Source organism: Candoia aspera, chromosome 3 (assembly GCF_035149785.1).
Source record: "Candoia aspera isolate rCanAsp1 chromosome 3, rCanAsp1.hap2, whole genome shotgun sequence".
Taxonomy (NCBI): Eukaryota; Metazoa; Chordata; class Lepidosauria; order Squamata; family Boidae; genus Candoia; species Candoia aspera.
This window is the reverse complement of record NC_086155.1, coordinates 96991977-97010688: the sequence shown is the minus strand read 5'-3', so window position 1 is coordinate 97010688 and position 18712 is coordinate 96991977. Positions and strand designations below refer to the sequence as shown.

General features: G+C 35.5%; 1 protein-coding gene across 1 annotated transcript in view; it reads left to right on the top strand.

The window, feature by feature from the left end:
- The window catches only part of CDC73 (cell division cycle 73), a 147241-nt gene extending 129685 nt beyond the window's left edge, over positions 1 to 17556 (top strand). Inside the window, exons 11-17 of the mRNA XM_063298401.1 lie at positions 310 to 367; positions 3739 to 3774; positions 3982 to 4069; positions 9195 to 9356; positions 10682 to 10782; positions 14341 to 14482; positions 15821 to 17556. Of these exons, the coding sequence (XP_063154471.1) occupies positions 310 to 367; positions 3739 to 3774; positions 3982 to 4069; positions 9195 to 9356; positions 10682 to 10782; positions 14341 to 14482; positions 15821 to 15857 (624 nt within the window). The 3' untranslated portion in view covers positions 15858 to 17556. The remainder of the gene's footprint in view (positions 1 to 309; positions 368 to 3738; positions 3775 to 3981; positions 4070 to 9194; positions 9357 to 10681; positions 10783 to 14340; positions 14483 to 15820) is intronic.
- Positions 17557 to 18712: the final 1156 nt, after the last annotated feature.

The window sequence follows — 18712 nt, the reverse complement described above, 5'->3', positions numbered from 1 at the left end:
AAGGAGGTTTTTTTTTAAAAAAAAATTCTAGCACTAGTTGATAATCAAATTCATAGACAGACATGTGGATATTGTCCCTTGTTGTTAAAAAGAGTATTACAGTGTTTCATTTCAATGTCTTTACTGCTTTTGAATTTCTTTAGCTAACTCTTCTAACAAACAAAAGCAACATCTTTCTGGCTTTCAAAAAAAGATATAATACATGATTTGCTGAAAAAAAAATCCCTTGGTCTCTTTAAAAAAAATGTTTTAACATTATGCTCTTGACAGGTTTGTTTGTTTGTGTTTGTGTGTCTTCTCTTTCTATAGGAAGGAGCTTCAGCACGAAAGACTCAGACTCCAGCAGCACAGCCTGTGGCAAGGCCAGGTAAAAGCAATGGATTTATTACTTTATATCTATCATAGTATGAAAGATAAACTTTTTTTTTAAAGTAAGGTAAAGGTAAAGGTTTCCCTTGACGTAAAGTCCAGTCGTGTCCGACTCTAGGGGGCGGTGCTCATCTCCGTTTCTAAGCCTTGGAGCCGGCGTTGTCATAGACACTTCCGGGTCATGTGGCCAGCATGACGACTCGGAACGCCGTTACCTTCCCGCCGAAGCGGTACCTATTGATCTACTCACATTTGCATGTTTTCGAACTGCTAGGTGAGCAGGAGCTGGGACAAGCAACGGGAGCTCACCCCGCCGCGCGGTTTCGAACCGCCGACCTTCCGATCGGCAGCTCAGCGGTTTAACCCGCAGTGCCAAGTACTATGTTGAAAATGCAGACCCAGCTTCAAATTCATTCTGACTTGAATAGTACTGGTACTGGCTATGGAAACTACTGAAGTCTTAACCTTTAAATTATGTTTTTTTTTTCCTAAAATCAAATGAATGCATCTACCTTTCTGACTGTACATATAACATGATACAATAATTGTAGGAATGCATGTATTCTGTAAATTTCAGGTACTTTAACAATCATTTATTTCCTATGTACAGTGGAAGTTCTACTTCTGCAAAAATGCTAGGGATCTCTACCAAATCACATTATTGTTTGCTTATCTGCAGTACCAAGGATCTTGAGAAGAGCCGTGTCAACCGAGCAAGAAGTATGATGTACGCATATTCTGAACAAGGCTTAGTCATCTTTCAGTACTGGAAATATTTGTATGACCCCACTGTATTTCATTCCTTGTGATACATTTCAGAAGATAGCGGCTGTTGTATGTAATAGCCATTATATAATGTAATAATGAATACCATATAAGTACTTCCAAGGCTGAAGAATGACTATCTGGCTTCAGGCTTATAAACACTTGAGGGGAAAATACCTTTAATAGATTATTAAAAAGTAATATAATATGGTAAAAAAGTAAAATTAAATAGGAGGGTTCTATATGAGTTAGATAACAGTGTCTTAATGACAACAGCCCCTGATACCTTCCCAATTAAAACCAAAAAACAAACGTTCTTTTCAGTTTTTGTAGACAAAAGTATTTGCAGGATTTTTTCCCAATAATAATGGAAAACTGCTGGTTAAATAGCCATTGCTGAAAAAATTTATACACCAAGTCTACAATAGTTATCTTGCGTTACTAAAGTTTCTTCTAAAAAGAATTTTAGGATAGAATGCTAATGTATTTGAAGTAGCATAAGCTTGGGTTTCTTTACTGGTTTTGTTATCTTTACAGTTGTGTGCAAGTGCTTAGAAAGGTCATACTGCCTGTCATAGTTATCTTACCAGGGCTGTTGAGAATAAGAATGTGCTTGGAACTGACAAGCAATGATATGAAAAGGGTAGAAATAGCAAGAGCGGAAATACATCTGGATAACTGCCGCACATGAGGTCACACTGCCAGATGCGATTTCACACACATTAACTGAAAGCCCTTCACAGGCTTCATCAGAACAAAGGCAAGCCCGTATCATGATTGACCTTCCATATTGCAGGATACAAAGAAATAAACAAAGTACCAGAAAGCACCTGGAGAAAGTATTCCCTCAGGGTTTCTCTAGAAAAAAATGCTTGAACTTCTTTAGTATTTTCATTTATTTATTCCCTATCATTTTAGAATATGAATTCTTAATAGAGTTTCATAGACAGCATACTGTTTGAAGTTAGTGTGGATGCAATCCACAAACCATTTAGCAAATTGAATAATTACATAGTGTTGGAAAGACCACCACCACCCAGTCCCCATTATTTTTAGTCTATTTTTCTAACTTATTACAGTCATTCTGATTTTATTTTTGTTTTCTAGAGTCAACTATCCTACTCAGTTTGAGTCATCCATAAATGTAATTAGTATTCCCCTACCTCTTTATCCAAGTCATTAATAAAATGTTGAAAAAATAGAGAGGCCAGGACTGAAACTTGTGGCATCTCTCTTGAAACTTCACTCCTAGTAGATGACAACCTGTTGATGAGTCTGTGCATTCACTTAATTGTCAATTCATCAAGCCCACACCTTACTAGCTTGCTAATCAGAATTCCATGCTGTAGTTTCTCAAATGTTTTTGCTTAAATTAAGGTGAATCAACTTTATAGCATTCCCATAATCTACTAAGGAAGTTACCCAATTAAAAGATGAGGTACGATTAGAAAACTGGCATACATTTACCCTCTTCCAGTCATCCAGCCTATCATAATACATAAAGATTCAGCCAGACAATCAATAGATTTCTTTAGTATTTTTGGATACAACTCATCTGTCCCTGGGGATAAATTTATTCAAAGTAAAACGATATTTCATGGTAATGTTTCTATCAGTCTCAAGCTTCAGCTTTGCCCTTTCAATCCATTATTTACAGTTGTCTGGTAGGACACATACATTTCCCAAAGAAGACTAAGCTAAAGTGAAAGTTGTGTAGCTCCACCTCTTCTGGTTAGTCTTTCTATCTTTACTGATGAGCTGGTATAACTTATTCTTTTTTCTTCTTTTTAATTAGAATATATGAAGATACCCTTTTTGATATCCTTAGCATCCTTCACCATTCTCAGCTCATTATGAGCTAGTCCTTTCAATACTTCAACTCTAATTCCCATCTAGTTATACGTAGTAGTACTTGTGAAAACTATCTTGGAGTAGTAGTTGATTGTGAACTGTGAGTCAGCAGTGTGACGTGACAGTAAAAAAAAAAAAAGCAAATGTAATTTTAGGGTACTTCAATAGAAGTATAATTTCCAAATTATGGGAAGTAATTTGGAAATCATATTTTATATTGCATTGGTGGCACTCCACTCAAGTGTTTCCAGAACTAGGCATCACACTTTTAGAATGATTCAAACAAAGTGAAAAAGTTCTGGGAAGGGCAATGAGGATGAACAGGGGCCTAGAAAGAATAGCCTATGGGGACAGATTGAAGGAAATGGGAATGTTTCACTCAGAGAAATAAACACTGAGGGGGAAGAGTACTCCTGATACACCACAAGAAGATTAAGTCCGGTTCTCCAACATTCCATAGCTCAGGACATGAAATAATAACTATAAACTACAGGAAAGCTGAATTCTGATTGTATTTTGGAAAAAGGATTTTAACAATAAAAGTGACAGTAGAATTCATTATCCATATGTTCTTCCTTTGCTGAATTGGTGGCTTTAATTTGGATTCCTGCACTGAGCAGGGATTGGATTCAGTGGCCTATATAGTTGGAAGTGCAGGGAGAATTGACAAATAGATTCTAGGGAAATTTGATTAATTTCACTGTGAAACAGAATTTATTAAATAAAAAGTTATTCTGTGCTTTTTTCCCATAGTTTCCCAAGCAAGGCCTCCTCCAAACCAAAAAAAAGGTGAGTTGCTTCTAATTTCACAGGTGTTTTTATCTTATATAATTGACATCTTCTAGTATGGATTTTGTGATAATGTATTAATTAGTTCTTATTTTTTTATATTATTGTTCAGCCAGAGCTTGAAGGGTTTGTGATGATGAAAATTGCATTTTATTAAAATTGTACGTGCTTGCTTTAAAATATATATACATATATATCTTTCTATAGGATCTCGAACACCAATTATCATTATTCCAGCAGCAACCACCTCGTTAATAACTATGCTTAATGCAAAAGACCTTTTGCAGGATCTCAAGTAAGTAACTAAAAGATATACATGATAAAAGTCTCTCTTCAAGTATAAATTAAGCAGGTGGCAGCCGTGGCTAGGAGGGCCTTTTTACAGCTCTGGGTTGTGTGTCAGTTGCACCCATTCCTGGGCTGGGGGGCCCTGCTTACAGTCACTCACACCCTTGTAATCTCCAAATTAGATTATTGCAACACACTAAACATGGGGTTGCTCTTGAGGAGCATTTGGAAACTTCAACTGATACAGAATGTGACAGCTTAGGCAGTTAATGGCGTTGCATGCGCCAAACCTTCATTGACTTCCAGTGTGTTCTGATGCAATTGAAGGTGCTGGTAGTTACCTTAAAAGCCTTCATGGCTTGGGACCAGGCTACTTACTGGAGTGTCTCTCCCCATGTTTCTCCCCATGTTGTTTCTACCCATGCCACTCAGTCTGGCAGGAGGGGCATGCTCTGGATGCCATCAACTAAGGTGTGTCAGCTGGTGGGCCCTGCAAGAGGACCTTTTCTGCCATGGTGTCCACCCCGTGGAACATCATTCCACCTGAAATTAGGTTAGCCCCTTCCCCGCAGGCCTTTTGTAAGGCCCTAATAACTTGGTTCTGTGTCCAGGCCTGAGGCCCCAAGAGTGTGATAGAGTCCATCTCTTGACTTCGTTGATGGTTATTTATGAAGCTTGGCTGCTATGGTTTTGTTTTTGTTTTTGTTTTTTTCTTTTTCATATTATGTATTTTATTGTTTTTATTTTAATGTAAGCCACCCAGAGTCACTCATGCGAGACAGGTAGCTAAATAAATGCAAATGAAGTAGATGCTATTTTATAACATTTTTTTTTATTGTACATGAAAATTGTATCTCAACCAAACAATGAAGAAATTCACTCAAATTTGAACAAAAATATAGATTTATTTTTGTAAGACATGTATTGTAGTGGCTTTTGTTCACTAATGCATCCTCTTCTTGGACATTCAATTTACTTTGTTTCTATACCCAGATTTTCTACCGTCTATATAATTTTGGCTGAGAACATCTTGCTGTTGTATATTTATGTCCTAATTTTGACCTAGACTGAAGAGGAGCATGCTCACTGGTTTAAAACAGTTTTCTTCTATTGTCAGTTGCATACTGCTCTTCTGTGTTTGGCAGATAATTCCCCATAATAAGCACGGAAACCATTAGATTTGAACTGATTTCTCCTTATTTTTCAAAGAATATGCTTTGTGTGTGTGTGTATGTGTGTCAGAAGCAAAAAAAAAAAGGGATATGCTATGCATATTTAACCATTTTTAATAAACCATGGAAAGTCAGGAATGATTTGTTACAAGCAGTTTAAGTGGGGGGCGAGTTTGTGGGACTCTTAAGAACTGAATATGTACGACTCCAGTACTGGCTGTAGTCGGGTCTTCATTCTTACCTGCATTACCAGTGTTACGCAGATGCTTTTTCCCTAAAGCATCCCAGTGAGCTAGCGACAAATCCAACAACACACACAAGAGTACTGCATATGTACTATGCTGATTAACTATAATTATCAGATCTAAATTGTAGTACGTTGTGCCAAAAATTGTACTGGCTGACCCGTGGAATTGTGAAAGTAAAATTGAGGGTGGAATACAAGCTTACTGCCTTGAGTTTTAGAGATAGATATCAATTTACTGTTAACAACTGTGGTATAACAGTCCATATTTATTGTTGCAATGCCACTTCATAAATCTCTCTCACTGACTGCCAACTCATTAATTAGAAGAAAAAAATAAGACAGCTATCCTGTTACCTTTTCAGTTGCAAAGTGACCTGTGACCTCTAGCCTTGCTGAATTGTAATGGCTTGAATCTCTAATTAGCTGGTGGGGGGGATCTCTGGCTTTTTAAAAATAGGAATTATAATCAAACCAAACATTTAGCTTTCTTCATTAGGAAAATGTCCTTTATCAGTTGTTCCTTAGCTGTACTTCAGGGATCACTGATAATCTAGGAGGATAAGGAAATTGCTCCCTGGCGCGGGTCACCCAAAGTTTGAGATTGCTGACTTTTTCTGGGTTTGGGGTATTTCTCTGTCAAGATTTCTTTTTAAGCACAATTTTTTTTTAAATTTGATTTTAAGAGAAGAATAGGCATACACATGTGCCATCATTTATGTAATGGTCTCCAGAAGTTTTAGATAGTGTAGTGATCTGCATAAAGTAAATGGTTGCGAACTACTATCCTGTGTCTCTGTATAATAGCCATTTTCTGTTTGTATTTTATTCTATTTATTTAGACGAGCAGCAAAATTGTTGGTTTATCTGAAAAAAAAAACTTTAAAATATACTTTAATGATGTACCTTTCTTTTAGCTGGGTTTTTGGCTGATACTTTGGTAACAAATAAGGGTTTGATTTTGGTCAGGGGCGTATAGGACAGGGCAGAATGAATTATTAAGGAAAAGCGGCAGTGGAAAAAGAGTTAAATACTTGTCTTTTTTGCTTTTCTGCTGCAGATCACGCTCTTTCATTACTACTTTGCTTGAATATAGAGGGAGCTGAGCAGTTGCCTGCATGATTAGTTAGATGATATAGCTCTTCCTTTTGAAGCAGTAAAGTAATAAATCATATTTTGTTTTTAATATGTTTTTAATAATGACATAATACATGTTGGTTGTTGGGAAATAAGCAAATCAAAAATCAAGCAGTGTTTGCAGTTGAATTTCTAATCTTTTTTATGGGTCTCATGAGGCTGTATTGATTGTCTACTGTTACTCCTGTCCTTCTGTCACCCCATAAGTACCATGTTTTCCCATTAAAAATTTGAGATATTGAGGAATCTTCCTCTGTAGTAAGAGGAATCTGTGTGCAGTACAGCCATGATTGATATTCTGGTGGAGTAATTTTCATTCATTTACCTAGATTGCTTCATATACCAACACAAGAAGCCTAATTCCACATTCTGTTTTATTATGAATCCAACCTCATTTCCTATTCTCTGTCACTATTTTCCATTTCATTCCTATGTATATGTGCTTACCTTGATTCTGTAAATCTGTCAAAGAAGGATTAAGAAAGAAAAGGATAATTATTCATTAAAAGCAGCAAATATTCTATCAGATGATTCTCATACCCTCACAGCAGGGCACAAACAAGGAAACAAGAATTATAGAGATTTCTATAAGGAGTTTTTAATGTCAGGATTAGGAGTAAAGTATAGAAAGCTGTGATAGAATTTCCAGCCCTCAATTATTAGCAAGTTCGTGAAGGAAGAGTCTTTTGAAACCATTTGAATTGCTTCTTGGTGGTCTTTTTGCAGCCTGGACTGAACTCCTGTTCACCAGTGAACTCCTTTCTTATCTCTTGGTTATTTATGTTCAATATTCCTTCCATTACTTTTCCAGACTCACTGCAATCTCTCACAAAGATTTAAAAGAGCTTGTGAGCTACTACTGTCATGAGTAAGGATGGCGAGCAGGGGGCTCCCATCCAGACTGTCAAGCGCATGTGTAGCACTGAGGAATTGGGCAGCCATTCAAAGAGACACAGATCGGGACCGCCTTAACCTTTGGGGTTTATATGGCTGGGTTTTTCCCACGCTTCTTCAGTTTGTTAGGATTCCTGTTATGTACTAGCAATAAACATTAGAGACCAGTTCCTTGTCTCAGCATGTTTCCTGGCAGTTAGGACAACTACTCCATATTAAAAAAAAAATCTCCCAGTAGAAGTCTATTTTAGCTGATCCATAAACTTGTTCATTATTAGAAGAGGCACTGTGAGTTTTTGAAGTATACTGTCAAACTTTCGTGAGGCATATGTTTCCTGGAGCCTTAGACATGCACACAAATAACTTGTTCCCAGTTAAAAGTCTGTTACAGGTTAAAACATACTAAAATGCGATTAAAAAAGTGCAAAGTAGTGCCATTCATCGAATGAAATCATAACAGTGGCAGTGTGGAATATATAATTTTCTTATTTTAACTTTATATTTGTTTGGGAACATTACCAGCAGTCCACAAGCATTAACCTATAGTGGTAAATTCAGTTTCTTTAGTCAAACTGATGGAAATTAACAGGGCATTTAGTTATAATACTATTGACTGTTTCTAAGTGCTTGTATTCAATCATTAGTATTGTTGCACTTAAATATATAGCTAAAGGTTTGGCAGTGGGCTGTTTTTGTTTTTGTTTTAGCACACATACAATCCTAAAGATTTTATATCAATAAAAAGTCTTAGTAGAATCACACTCTTTCCATAATTGATATTCTTACGTAGGTGGGCTGTGCCTTGTCACTGTAGTGCTTATCTTCTTCCCTAGTCTGAACCAGCTCATTACCAGCAAGACAGCACTCTTCATATCAAAGGCAGTCTTAAAGAGGACAGATTACTTAGATCAGATTGGAGTTGGTGATGGTTTGATATGACTTTGTATCACAGTTTTATTTGTATCTACTCGTTTTTACATGTATGATTATAATGGCTTTTATTTTATTTTATTTCATATTTGATATGGCAAAAGGCTAAATCAATAAAGTATCTATGTATCCAACTTTAAACAAATTTCATGAACACTTAAATGTCCAAGTTGGAACAAACAACTATAATTTGACCCATTATCACTACTTTGGCCAATGTGGATGATACTGAGTTTGAATAACTTTAAATAAATTAATATTTATTCATTAGCAGGGATTGATTTTATTTTTGGAGACATTGAGCAGAATCTACTGCTGAACTAAACCCCAATATTAGGATCCTAAAACCGTGATTATTGCTGGGCTGCCTAGCCTTCCTTTTCCCTATTGGAACAGTGGTTTGTGCCATCTTAAAGACATTGTGACATAAGATTTATAAGCCAAATCTCACTTGAATCTAGACTTAGCCTGATAAACTATGTCACAATGCATTGGATTCTTCATTGCTTGTACTGCAGGAGACTTAACATATCTACTTGTTCTGTAAGGTGTAGATAATTGAAATGATGTAACTTGATTTCTTTGATACTGGTCAAGGGATGTTTTGAAAACCTCAGAAGCTCACTTTTATAGTCTAATACTATCCAATTTCTGAATTATTTCTACAGTAGGTGCTGTCTGTTTTTACTTTGACTGTATGAAGTCAGTCAGCACCAGTCTACAGTAATAATTCTTTCACCATCTTTATTTTTAAGGTTTGTACCATCTGATGAAAAGAAAAAGCAAGGCTGTCAGCGGGAGAACGAAACTTTAATACAGAGAAGGAAAGACCAAATGCAGCCTGGTGGAACTACAGTCAGTGTTACAGTGCCATACCGTGTAGTTGACCAGCCTCTTAAACTCATGGCTCAGGATTGGTAAGAGAGAGTGTTTTGTTGCTAATGATGTTGTCTTCCTCAACCAGAATATAAAATTAATATAGTTGTATATAATCTTAGCCACTATCCTAAATGTCTTCACTTTTGATACAGAGCCGTCTACTGCTCCCTCACTTGCATAAGTGAAATTATCACTCTGATCTTAATACCTTTTTACTGGATATTTTATTAATCTTATGCTTATGGTCCAATGGGCTTGACAGTGTAATGTTATTTAAGATGACTCTAATCTGCAACACACTATATTGTTTGGAGATCACAAAAACTATGTAGCCAGAGTTCATTTCTCCACTCAAAAAAGAAGTGTTGAAAATGGTTTGGGCCACTTTTAATGTTTGCTTTAATAATTGTGAGAATTTCTTCCTTGATTTTTCTTACAGCTCATCATAAACAGGTACTTTATAACATGTGCTGGAATTGCTCAAACAAAAACATGTAAGGTCAGCTGGGATATATATGCAAACATTTGTTAACAAAAGATATGGAGATCTCAGTTCCCATATGGGGAAGTGGGTAATACATAGTGAATTAAATCTATATTTCTACAACATATATTAGCTCTTTGCTATAATACCGCTTTCTTATAGCACCTACCTAGAACCTCTGTCAATATCAAGTGGGAACTTGGCTAAGTTAAAAGCATACCAAAGCGTGGTAGAGATTGTATCGTTAAACTTTGAGCTTTGTAAGGTCCTGGTTTAAATACATAAAAATAAATAAGTACAGTATTTGAAAGATGTATGGCATTTTGTTGGCTCTCTTTGAATTAATAGAGATTGTCCCTCAACTGCAATTTGAGCTAACTGGCAAAAAGAAAGTTGGGTTCTCTTTCCCCAAATTTCAGAATACATTGGGTTGCATTTTTGCAAAAGCACCAAAAAAAAAAAAAAAGTTTCTGCTGATTATTTCCCTACTCCAAAATCAATACTTTTCCCTCTTTTCATGAGAGTTTGTCTATAATATTTTTATCCCATCCAATAAGGCAAAAATATTTCAAAGTGATTTAAAAAAAACAATTCACTTATCATATGGGTTGAGATTACAGGTTTGGTTGTGGGGTTTTTTTGTTGTTGTCAAGAAGGTTTTGAGTCAGTAGTTCAGCCATGTTCTGAACTTTAACAGAACTAGGATACATTTGGATATTCAAGAAGTGCACTGAATTATGAACAAATCTTTTGTGTTTGAAATTTGAAGACAAATACTAATGATTTTAGGGTAACAGCTTTGCTTTTATTCTCAATCAGTTATGAGTTTTAGCAACTGAAATGTGAGTGCTTCTCTCCCTTTTTATATCTATATTTTAGGGACCGTGTTGTGGCTGTGTTTGTGCAGGGTCCTGCTTGGCAATTCAAAGGCTGGCCATGGTTACTACCTGATGGATCACCTGTTGATATTTTTGCAAAAAGTAAGCTTTTTTTATTTTTATTTAATTTTCTGCTATGTGTTCAATCATAAATTACCTTTATTGTATTATGTCTTTGATACTGTCAAAGCTGGTGTTGTCTCATCAAATATTCAGTTAATTAGCAAACCCAGCCTGCAGTCCAGCATTCATTCATTCATTCATTCATTCATTCATTCATTCATTGGTTTTATATTCTACTAAGACATATTATATATTGTATTCTACTATGATATATTATATTTCTTCTATCAGTGTAAGGCATTGTAGATAGCAGTCTCTCACATTTTTTACTACAAGTCTGTGGGGTAGATTGGGCTGAGAGGAAGAGAGTAACTGGCCCAGAGCCATCTAGGAAGCTTTCATGGAGAAGGAAGTTGACCTTGGACTTCGACCAGCTCTTGAATATAATAGGACTGGAAGTCACAAGTCAGGCAAAGAGCTGAGAAAAGAACCAAGGTCTAGGTGACCTATGTGGGCTTTCTCACTGCTTGTCATAAGCAAGTAAGCATCTTTAGAAAACAGGAGCACAGATAAGGTTTAAAGGATAATGATATAAATACAGTCCCAGTTCTTCAGTTTGCTGCTAGAAATATGTAGCTCTTGACCTTCAGAAATTAAGCCAAATGTTAGCAAAGGCAAATGGCTTCTTTCCACTGTGATAACTAACATTGTTTTAAAGCATGTTTACATATATCAAACTACAAAATTTATTGTAGGTTGATATCTTCAAAAAACAAGCAAAAAACAAGAGGAAGGGAGGGGGGGAAGTCATGGGAAAAAAAAAATCCACTGAAAGATGAACGAAAGCAGTGGAGATCTAAAACAAAATTGCTTTATTGAAATACCCTAAAGGAGTGATCACTGGTCTACCAGCCAACCAGAAGAAGAGCCCCAACAATAGATTGCCAAATAATTGTATAGTAGATGGAAAAGGTTCATGAACGGTCATGAAGAATCCCCAACTCTATATCAGAAATAAAGCAGTCATGCAGATCTAGCCTTGAGGCTGATGCCTCAATTTTACTGTCAACCCTGATCTACGTTTTTAAACCAAAAAGTAGACATTGTTTTTAATATTATGATAAAATATGACTTTTTCATATTTTTCCTCGAAATGCAAGTCTCTACTTTTTTATCTTCCTTCTGCTTTATTCCTCAGGGTCACTTTAAACTGAATTACAGTATCAAAAGGCATCCTGAATTCCAACAACTTTCGTAGTCGTATACAGTTTTCTACTGACACAGGAAACATGATTTAAACATAAAAATTAAATTCTTAACTGTGACAATCTTTTTTAAAAATTTTAACTGTTAAACTCCTCAAGGATTACAATGAGATGCAAGAAGTCTAAATGTATTGTACAACTCCTGGATTAGATTTCATCTGCAATATCTTATATTATCATTTATGCTAGCCAAAATCCTATGCTAGATCAAAAGTCTGCAGCCTCTAATCCATCTATCTGTGGACTGTTTGCTCCTGTAAAGAATAATTTCTTTTCTCCCATCAGTTCACAGATGTTTGTGAGAAAGTTAGCATTTGGAATGGAAACTTTTATATTTTGGCATTTTAACCAACATGAATGTTGTATTTGAATACCTTTTTAAAGGTTTACTTACGATCACATGTTAATGCAACTTGAAGGTCACTTTTTGTGAACTGATTCTTATTCAAAAAAAAAAAATTCCCTAACTCAAAATGTCTGTTTGACATTCATAGATGTCTTTGTTAACTGCATAAATTCTCCATTTAGATATAGTTAATATACTTTAGATATTTTTAAAGAAAAATTGGTGTCTAATAATAGAATATGAGATTAGGGGTTTTTTTTTTTAAATGCTAAGGATGTTCTTAATACATAAAGTTGATGTACTCAATTTACAAAGTTTTGAATGGAAGAAAATCCACTTTTCCTATACCTGCTACCAGGCATTTCTTGTTCTGTGTATAAAGTATAGAAATGTTTGATAAAATGTTTTGCCATGGTGACTTGAATATCCAGTTCACAGGTAACTTACTGTAGTGAGTCTGCCATTTAACAGATTCTCCCATGTGGGCAGGATCCATCTCACAAAGGTGGACTGGAACCAGAATTTGGATTCTAGCAGTGGGAGCTTTCCAAGCAGAGGTCTACTCCCAATACTCCTGTTGCTGGAGGGAGGAGGCTGACAGTCTTTGGCTATTTCTTCCTCCTCTGTTGGACTATAGCATAGCCATAGTATTTGAATATTATTCATATGTTTCTTGATTGACATTGCTATTTTCTGTACCAGCAGTGCTCCTTCATTGGCTATATGGGAATGTGAAAAATGGCCACATAAATCAGGAGTCCCCTATATACTGTTGATGTATATTAGTGTTAGGGTTTTTTTTATTTCTCAAGGTTGCATTCATAGCTGTGTCTCCCCAAATTTTCATCAGAACAATCCTGTGAAGCAAGTTGGGCTGAGAGAGAGTGACTAGCTCAAAGTTAACTAGTAAATTTCCATGGCTGAGGGTGGACTTGAGCCTTGCTCCCCCTGCTCTTAGTCGAACAGTTTAACCACTACAGGCAATGTATCACTTTCTCATGTTAATTGATCATTAATGAAGATCAAGGAATTACACGATACTTCTTGGGATATTTTTCCATAGGATGTAGTTAATAATAAAACACATTTGATTTTTTAAAATAAATCTGTGTTAAAAGGAGGATCATGTTTGAAAGGAACACAGCATCTGTATTTGTTCGATTCATCACTTAATGCAACTGTTTAAAATTTGATTAAATAAAATGATGTCCCCAGTTGGGCAGAGGATTTTACGTAACTTTTACTTCAGGTAAATATTTTAACTATCTGTAACAAACGCCATAATAAAAGACAGCCTTTCACAAACAAAGGAACACTGCTTTATGAAAAGATAAAATAAATATAAGCCCCAATCAAAGGATGATCCCATAAGAAGCAACCAGAGTATTCTCAAAATCCAGATGTAGGAATTGGAGCTGGACGACTTCACAGACAGCTAGAATCCTTATAGGGGCCTTTTGTTTTATTTTTAATCTGTTACAGACAAGCTTTATCTCCTCAGAAATTAGTGGCTTGCCCAGTAAGCTTAAGGTATGTTTGAGTTTGAACTTAGATATGTCCAGTCTTATTCTTCTATAGCACCCATTATACTGTGCTGGCCTTGGGAACAATGAGGAGTATATGGGACTACAAACAGATTCATAATGGGACTGTGTCAGGATTTAATTTGTGTGAAGAACTACTTATTTGTGGACTGTAATGAACTGTCTAGATTCCAGTGGAATGGAAGTTAGGATGCTTCTGCCCTCACAGACAGTGGGATAGCCAAAAATTCACTACTGCTACATAAATGGAGCTTCCATTCAAATCTGGTTGCCTTCTCAGTGATATCACTACAGTCTCCCATAGCAATAGCTTAGGCAATATGTTATTTATGAACAAAATCTTTCCCCTAGGTTCTATTTTCTCTGTCATAATTCTCCAAAATGTATTTGGATTTGGGAAATTATTGGTTCATTCTTCTGCCTTCTCTCTCATTTTGTATAGTTAAAGCCTTTCATCTTAAGTATGATGAGGTTCGTCTAGATCCAAATGTCCAGAAATGGGATGTAACAGTTTTAGAACTCAGTTATCATAAACGGCACTTGGACAGACCAGTGTTCCTGCGTTTCTGGGAAACATTGGACAGGTAAATATCCATTTGAAAGGGAAAAATACAACTGTATAGTTCTCTAAAGGTCAGAAGTCACCAACTGATTCTTGAAAGCAAAAACTTCCATTTAAAAATACAGATTTTTTTTTTCAAACATATAGACCAGACTTTCATTTTACAAGAAAAATCTTTATAAACTGTATACAACAGCTGTGTTTTATTGCTGCCCAGATTCATCATTGAGTCAGGTGGCTTTATACATTTAATAAATAAAAATGACACTTGGATAATTTTAATATTTTTGAATGTTTTGTGGCTTGTAATGTAATTTAGGGGTCTGGTCAGAAGTCCCTTTGTTCAGCGCCACCATAACCTCAAACGGTCACTGAACAAGTGGTTGTAAGTCAAGGACTACCTGTAGAACGTTGCATGTTGTATCAGGTTACTCTCACTTGCATTATATTAAATCTCTATTTTTTAAAAAATAGTAGATCTGAAAAAAGTGTCTCTTCCACATCATATTCCAGATCCTAAATACAAGAGTAACCTATGCAAGAATCTACTAGTTTTTTTCCCTAATGTACAAAATTTCCTGATAAAAATAAATACATTTAGTAGTAAAATATAGCAGTGTATATTATCTAAGTTTCACCATTCTTGGAAAACATAATACTAGCTCCCAGTCCTTTTCCAGAAATAGCTTAACTTACAAAGCCCCACTCTACCTATTCCTCTTCTTGAATGAATTTGTTTAGCCATTAAGATTGGTCTCAGAGTGGTGATTGTAAATGGAATTTTCTATTATAGAATACAGGTTTTGGATATCCCTTCCTAGAGAGCCATCTGCAATTTCATTTAAGTAACAAATAGAAACACTGTTTTTTGTGCTAGGTAGTTGTAGTTATCGCTAGTTGAGCAGCCACTTCGAGAATTTTGGTTGAAGAACTGCAAAAATATTATTAAATAAATAAATAGCCCTGTTAAACTACTACTCCTGTTCATCTTATCTGCCCTCTTTATCAGTTTTCAGACTGCCAGTAAAAATAGTAGAGGTTATGCAGTTAAATGGCAATTGATAACAAACTTGTTGGGAAATACAGGTCTTTGGTTGCAGAAAGTTCAGCAGATAGAACATTTCTAAACAATATTCTAAGAAGCTAAAGAAACAAGTAGAATGGATGATACCTGAATGCAATTATAACTCCTCTTCCCTCAGACAAATGCGTGCAATTTCTTGATTTTATCGTTTTAATTGAATGTTTGTGTTTTGGACTGTATATGTCACTTTTACCTTCTGAGAATTCATGCCTCAGTTTGCAGATGTATGTAGATATCAGCTCTGGTAATGTGGGTTTTCTCCCCTTTACATTGCAGGTATATGGTCAAGCATAAATCCCACTTGAGATTCTGAATTCTTGACTGCCATTTCATTTTGAAAACTATTGTGATCCAGAAAGGAAAAATTTCCCTGTCAGCATTTGTCAAGAACATTATTACAGATAAAGAAGGAGTCATAATTCAATCTTTTATAAGACATTGTTGGATCACCATGTTGCAATGAAAGGCCAACAGTTCTTCTCTATAACAAGCAAGGGATTTTACTTAAAACTATTTTTTAATAACATAAGCCTTTTAGCCTGCAATTCAAATTGTATATTTTGATAGCAGCCATTTCTTTCCCATTTTGTTAAATTAGCAAACTTTTTACAATTACTTTTTTGTTCTTCAATAGAATATAGGTTGATTTTCATGGAAGGTTACAAACTTACGTGTGTCTGTATATATAGAAATAGAGATAGATGTTCTAAACCACTTCGCTTCTAAGCATAGTCCTTGGTTCTTTGTTTTATTGTTTCATTTGTGAAAAACATTTTGTTTTGATTGGTATTATCTTCTAGTCTAAAGAACTCTAGGAACTGAGCTAAGTGAAGATCGCTTTAGCTTAATCAAATTGTCAACCTGTATATGTATTGTATATTCTTTCCGTCTTTGAAAAAAGGGAAAAAAAATCAAAATGTTTCTTTTGTTATGATAGTTTACCAAAACTGTAAAAAGAGTCATTATGAATACATTTGAATTACAACATTTTCCATGCAAATTATTTCTTTTAAAATTGTGTCTTCGTATGACCCCATATTGAAGTGTATATGAAATGCTGTATACACAAGAATATTATATTTGGGGCATCTGGGATTTTTAAAAAACAGAATTGGCAAAATCTATTCTTCTAATCCCAGAAGTTCAACATAGTTTTTACCATTGGTATTATAACATGATTTTGACTGTATGGGAACCAGACTTGGCTCCATGGAAGGAGCCTATTTTACTGTATACCCAATCATTATTAACATACTTTTCCAGATTTAGCACTGGTATAAAAAGGAGATGCAGCAGGAACTTTCCTTGTCAGGTTATTTTGTGAATCTGGTTATAAGGCAGGATCCTGCTCAATGTAACATCTCAGTTGCTGGCAAAATGTAGATTCTCACCAGTTCCAGGAATAACTGCTTGGCATTTCCATTTAAAAAAAAAAATCAGTAACCAAAGAACATGTTTACTTGATCAAGAAGGAGCACAAGAGAGCAAGGAAATGTTATTTCTCTGTGTTTGTATTTTATAATATAGTTGCTGAATGCTGCATACCAGTGCACAGACAGAATTAACCTAATTGTTTACTTTGATTTGGATTGCGGGGGATGAAGAAATTGCAAAGTTTGGGGGTGGGGGGCTGAATCCAGAACCATGTTTTTATGCTGAGTATCTGACAAAAGTAAAATATTCTATATATTCTTCTTTAGTTTTGCTTTAGATCATTCTCTAAGTGGTTTATCATGTAACATTTCCTAATGAAATGTGAACTGTTAAAATTATCTCCCTCTAATGATTTTTAGGATACTCTAAATTCTTTTCATATTTATTTCTGGTACACTGAGACTGTGATTTCAATTTTATTGTAGTTACAGCAAGAATAAAATTTTCAGCTTTTCAGGAAGGTTTTTCTGTGATAACAATCCACAGTAGGATTATTTTTGAAAGAAGATCACTAGTTAGATGGACTAAATCAGGAATGCAACATGTCTTTAAAATAAAAAAGGGCTTCAGAAATCAAATTTAATATTGAGTCTTCCAGCACTTTCATTTAGCACTATGAAGAACTAAAATTGCTCTTACTTTTAAATGTTGGAGTTCAGTAGAAACAGTTGTTTGTATATAGTATATTTTGTGCAAATGGGGGAAAAAGCTATAATGTGATGGTTTTAACATTTTATAGAACTGTAATTTCAAAAACTGTCACTCCTCTGAATGGAAATTCAAAAGGCCATAGTTTATTGCTGTTATTTTTCAGAGTGCTATTGGAGCTTAGCATGTGAAGTAGTGTGTTACATCATTGGAAAGGCAGATCCATCTAAGAATCACTTCTACTTCTATAGCCTGTGATCAGAATCAGTAGGGTAGGCTGTACACACATATGAGTCATATCAACTGATTGTGTTTGAGAAAGAAGAGTCAGCTGTAGCCCCTAAGACTCTGTTTAAGACTATAAAAGCGCAAAGCCCTGTTTCACATATTGCATACTATAACAAGTATGTAGAAGTCAGTATTAGAAGATGAGGTGATAGCATCGCTCATTTAATTATGGTAGCTAAAGAGAACCTTTATGCTTTAAGCTTGGTATGACTCTGAAAACTAGAAACCTTTGCCTTCATATGAGTTTCTCAGAGACATCTGGCTGCCTGCAGTCAGAAACTGAACGCTGCAGTGGATGAACCCTTAGTTTGATCTGGCAGGGCCATAAATATACTCCCATAGCAAACAAATTTCTGCACATGCAGAGTGCAGTGCTTTTTCTCCTGACATAAACTGCTTGCAGTTGAGTTTGTTAATAGGCCCTCATTTAAGAGTTACATTACTTTGTCCTATCATTTCAGTCAGTATAGGATAAATAGCTAATTCAGATCAGGGTATCCTATTATTCATTCCTCGTTGAGTTTCTGTCTCTTTTTGAGAATGAGTGATAGCCTTTGCCACTCCCTGAAACAAATCTTGGGTCGAGCTTGGTGCGCATATGTATGTATGTACGTATATATACTCACATACATATATATACATATACACATGCACGCATACATGCATATGCCATGGCCCATGTGATCACATGAAATAAAGCTGTGTGGTTGCAATCATTACTGCTCCATTGACACAGTAAGCCAGTTATTCAACCATTCAAGTTTAATCATAGGTTGAATGTGTTACTGCAATTCTGCA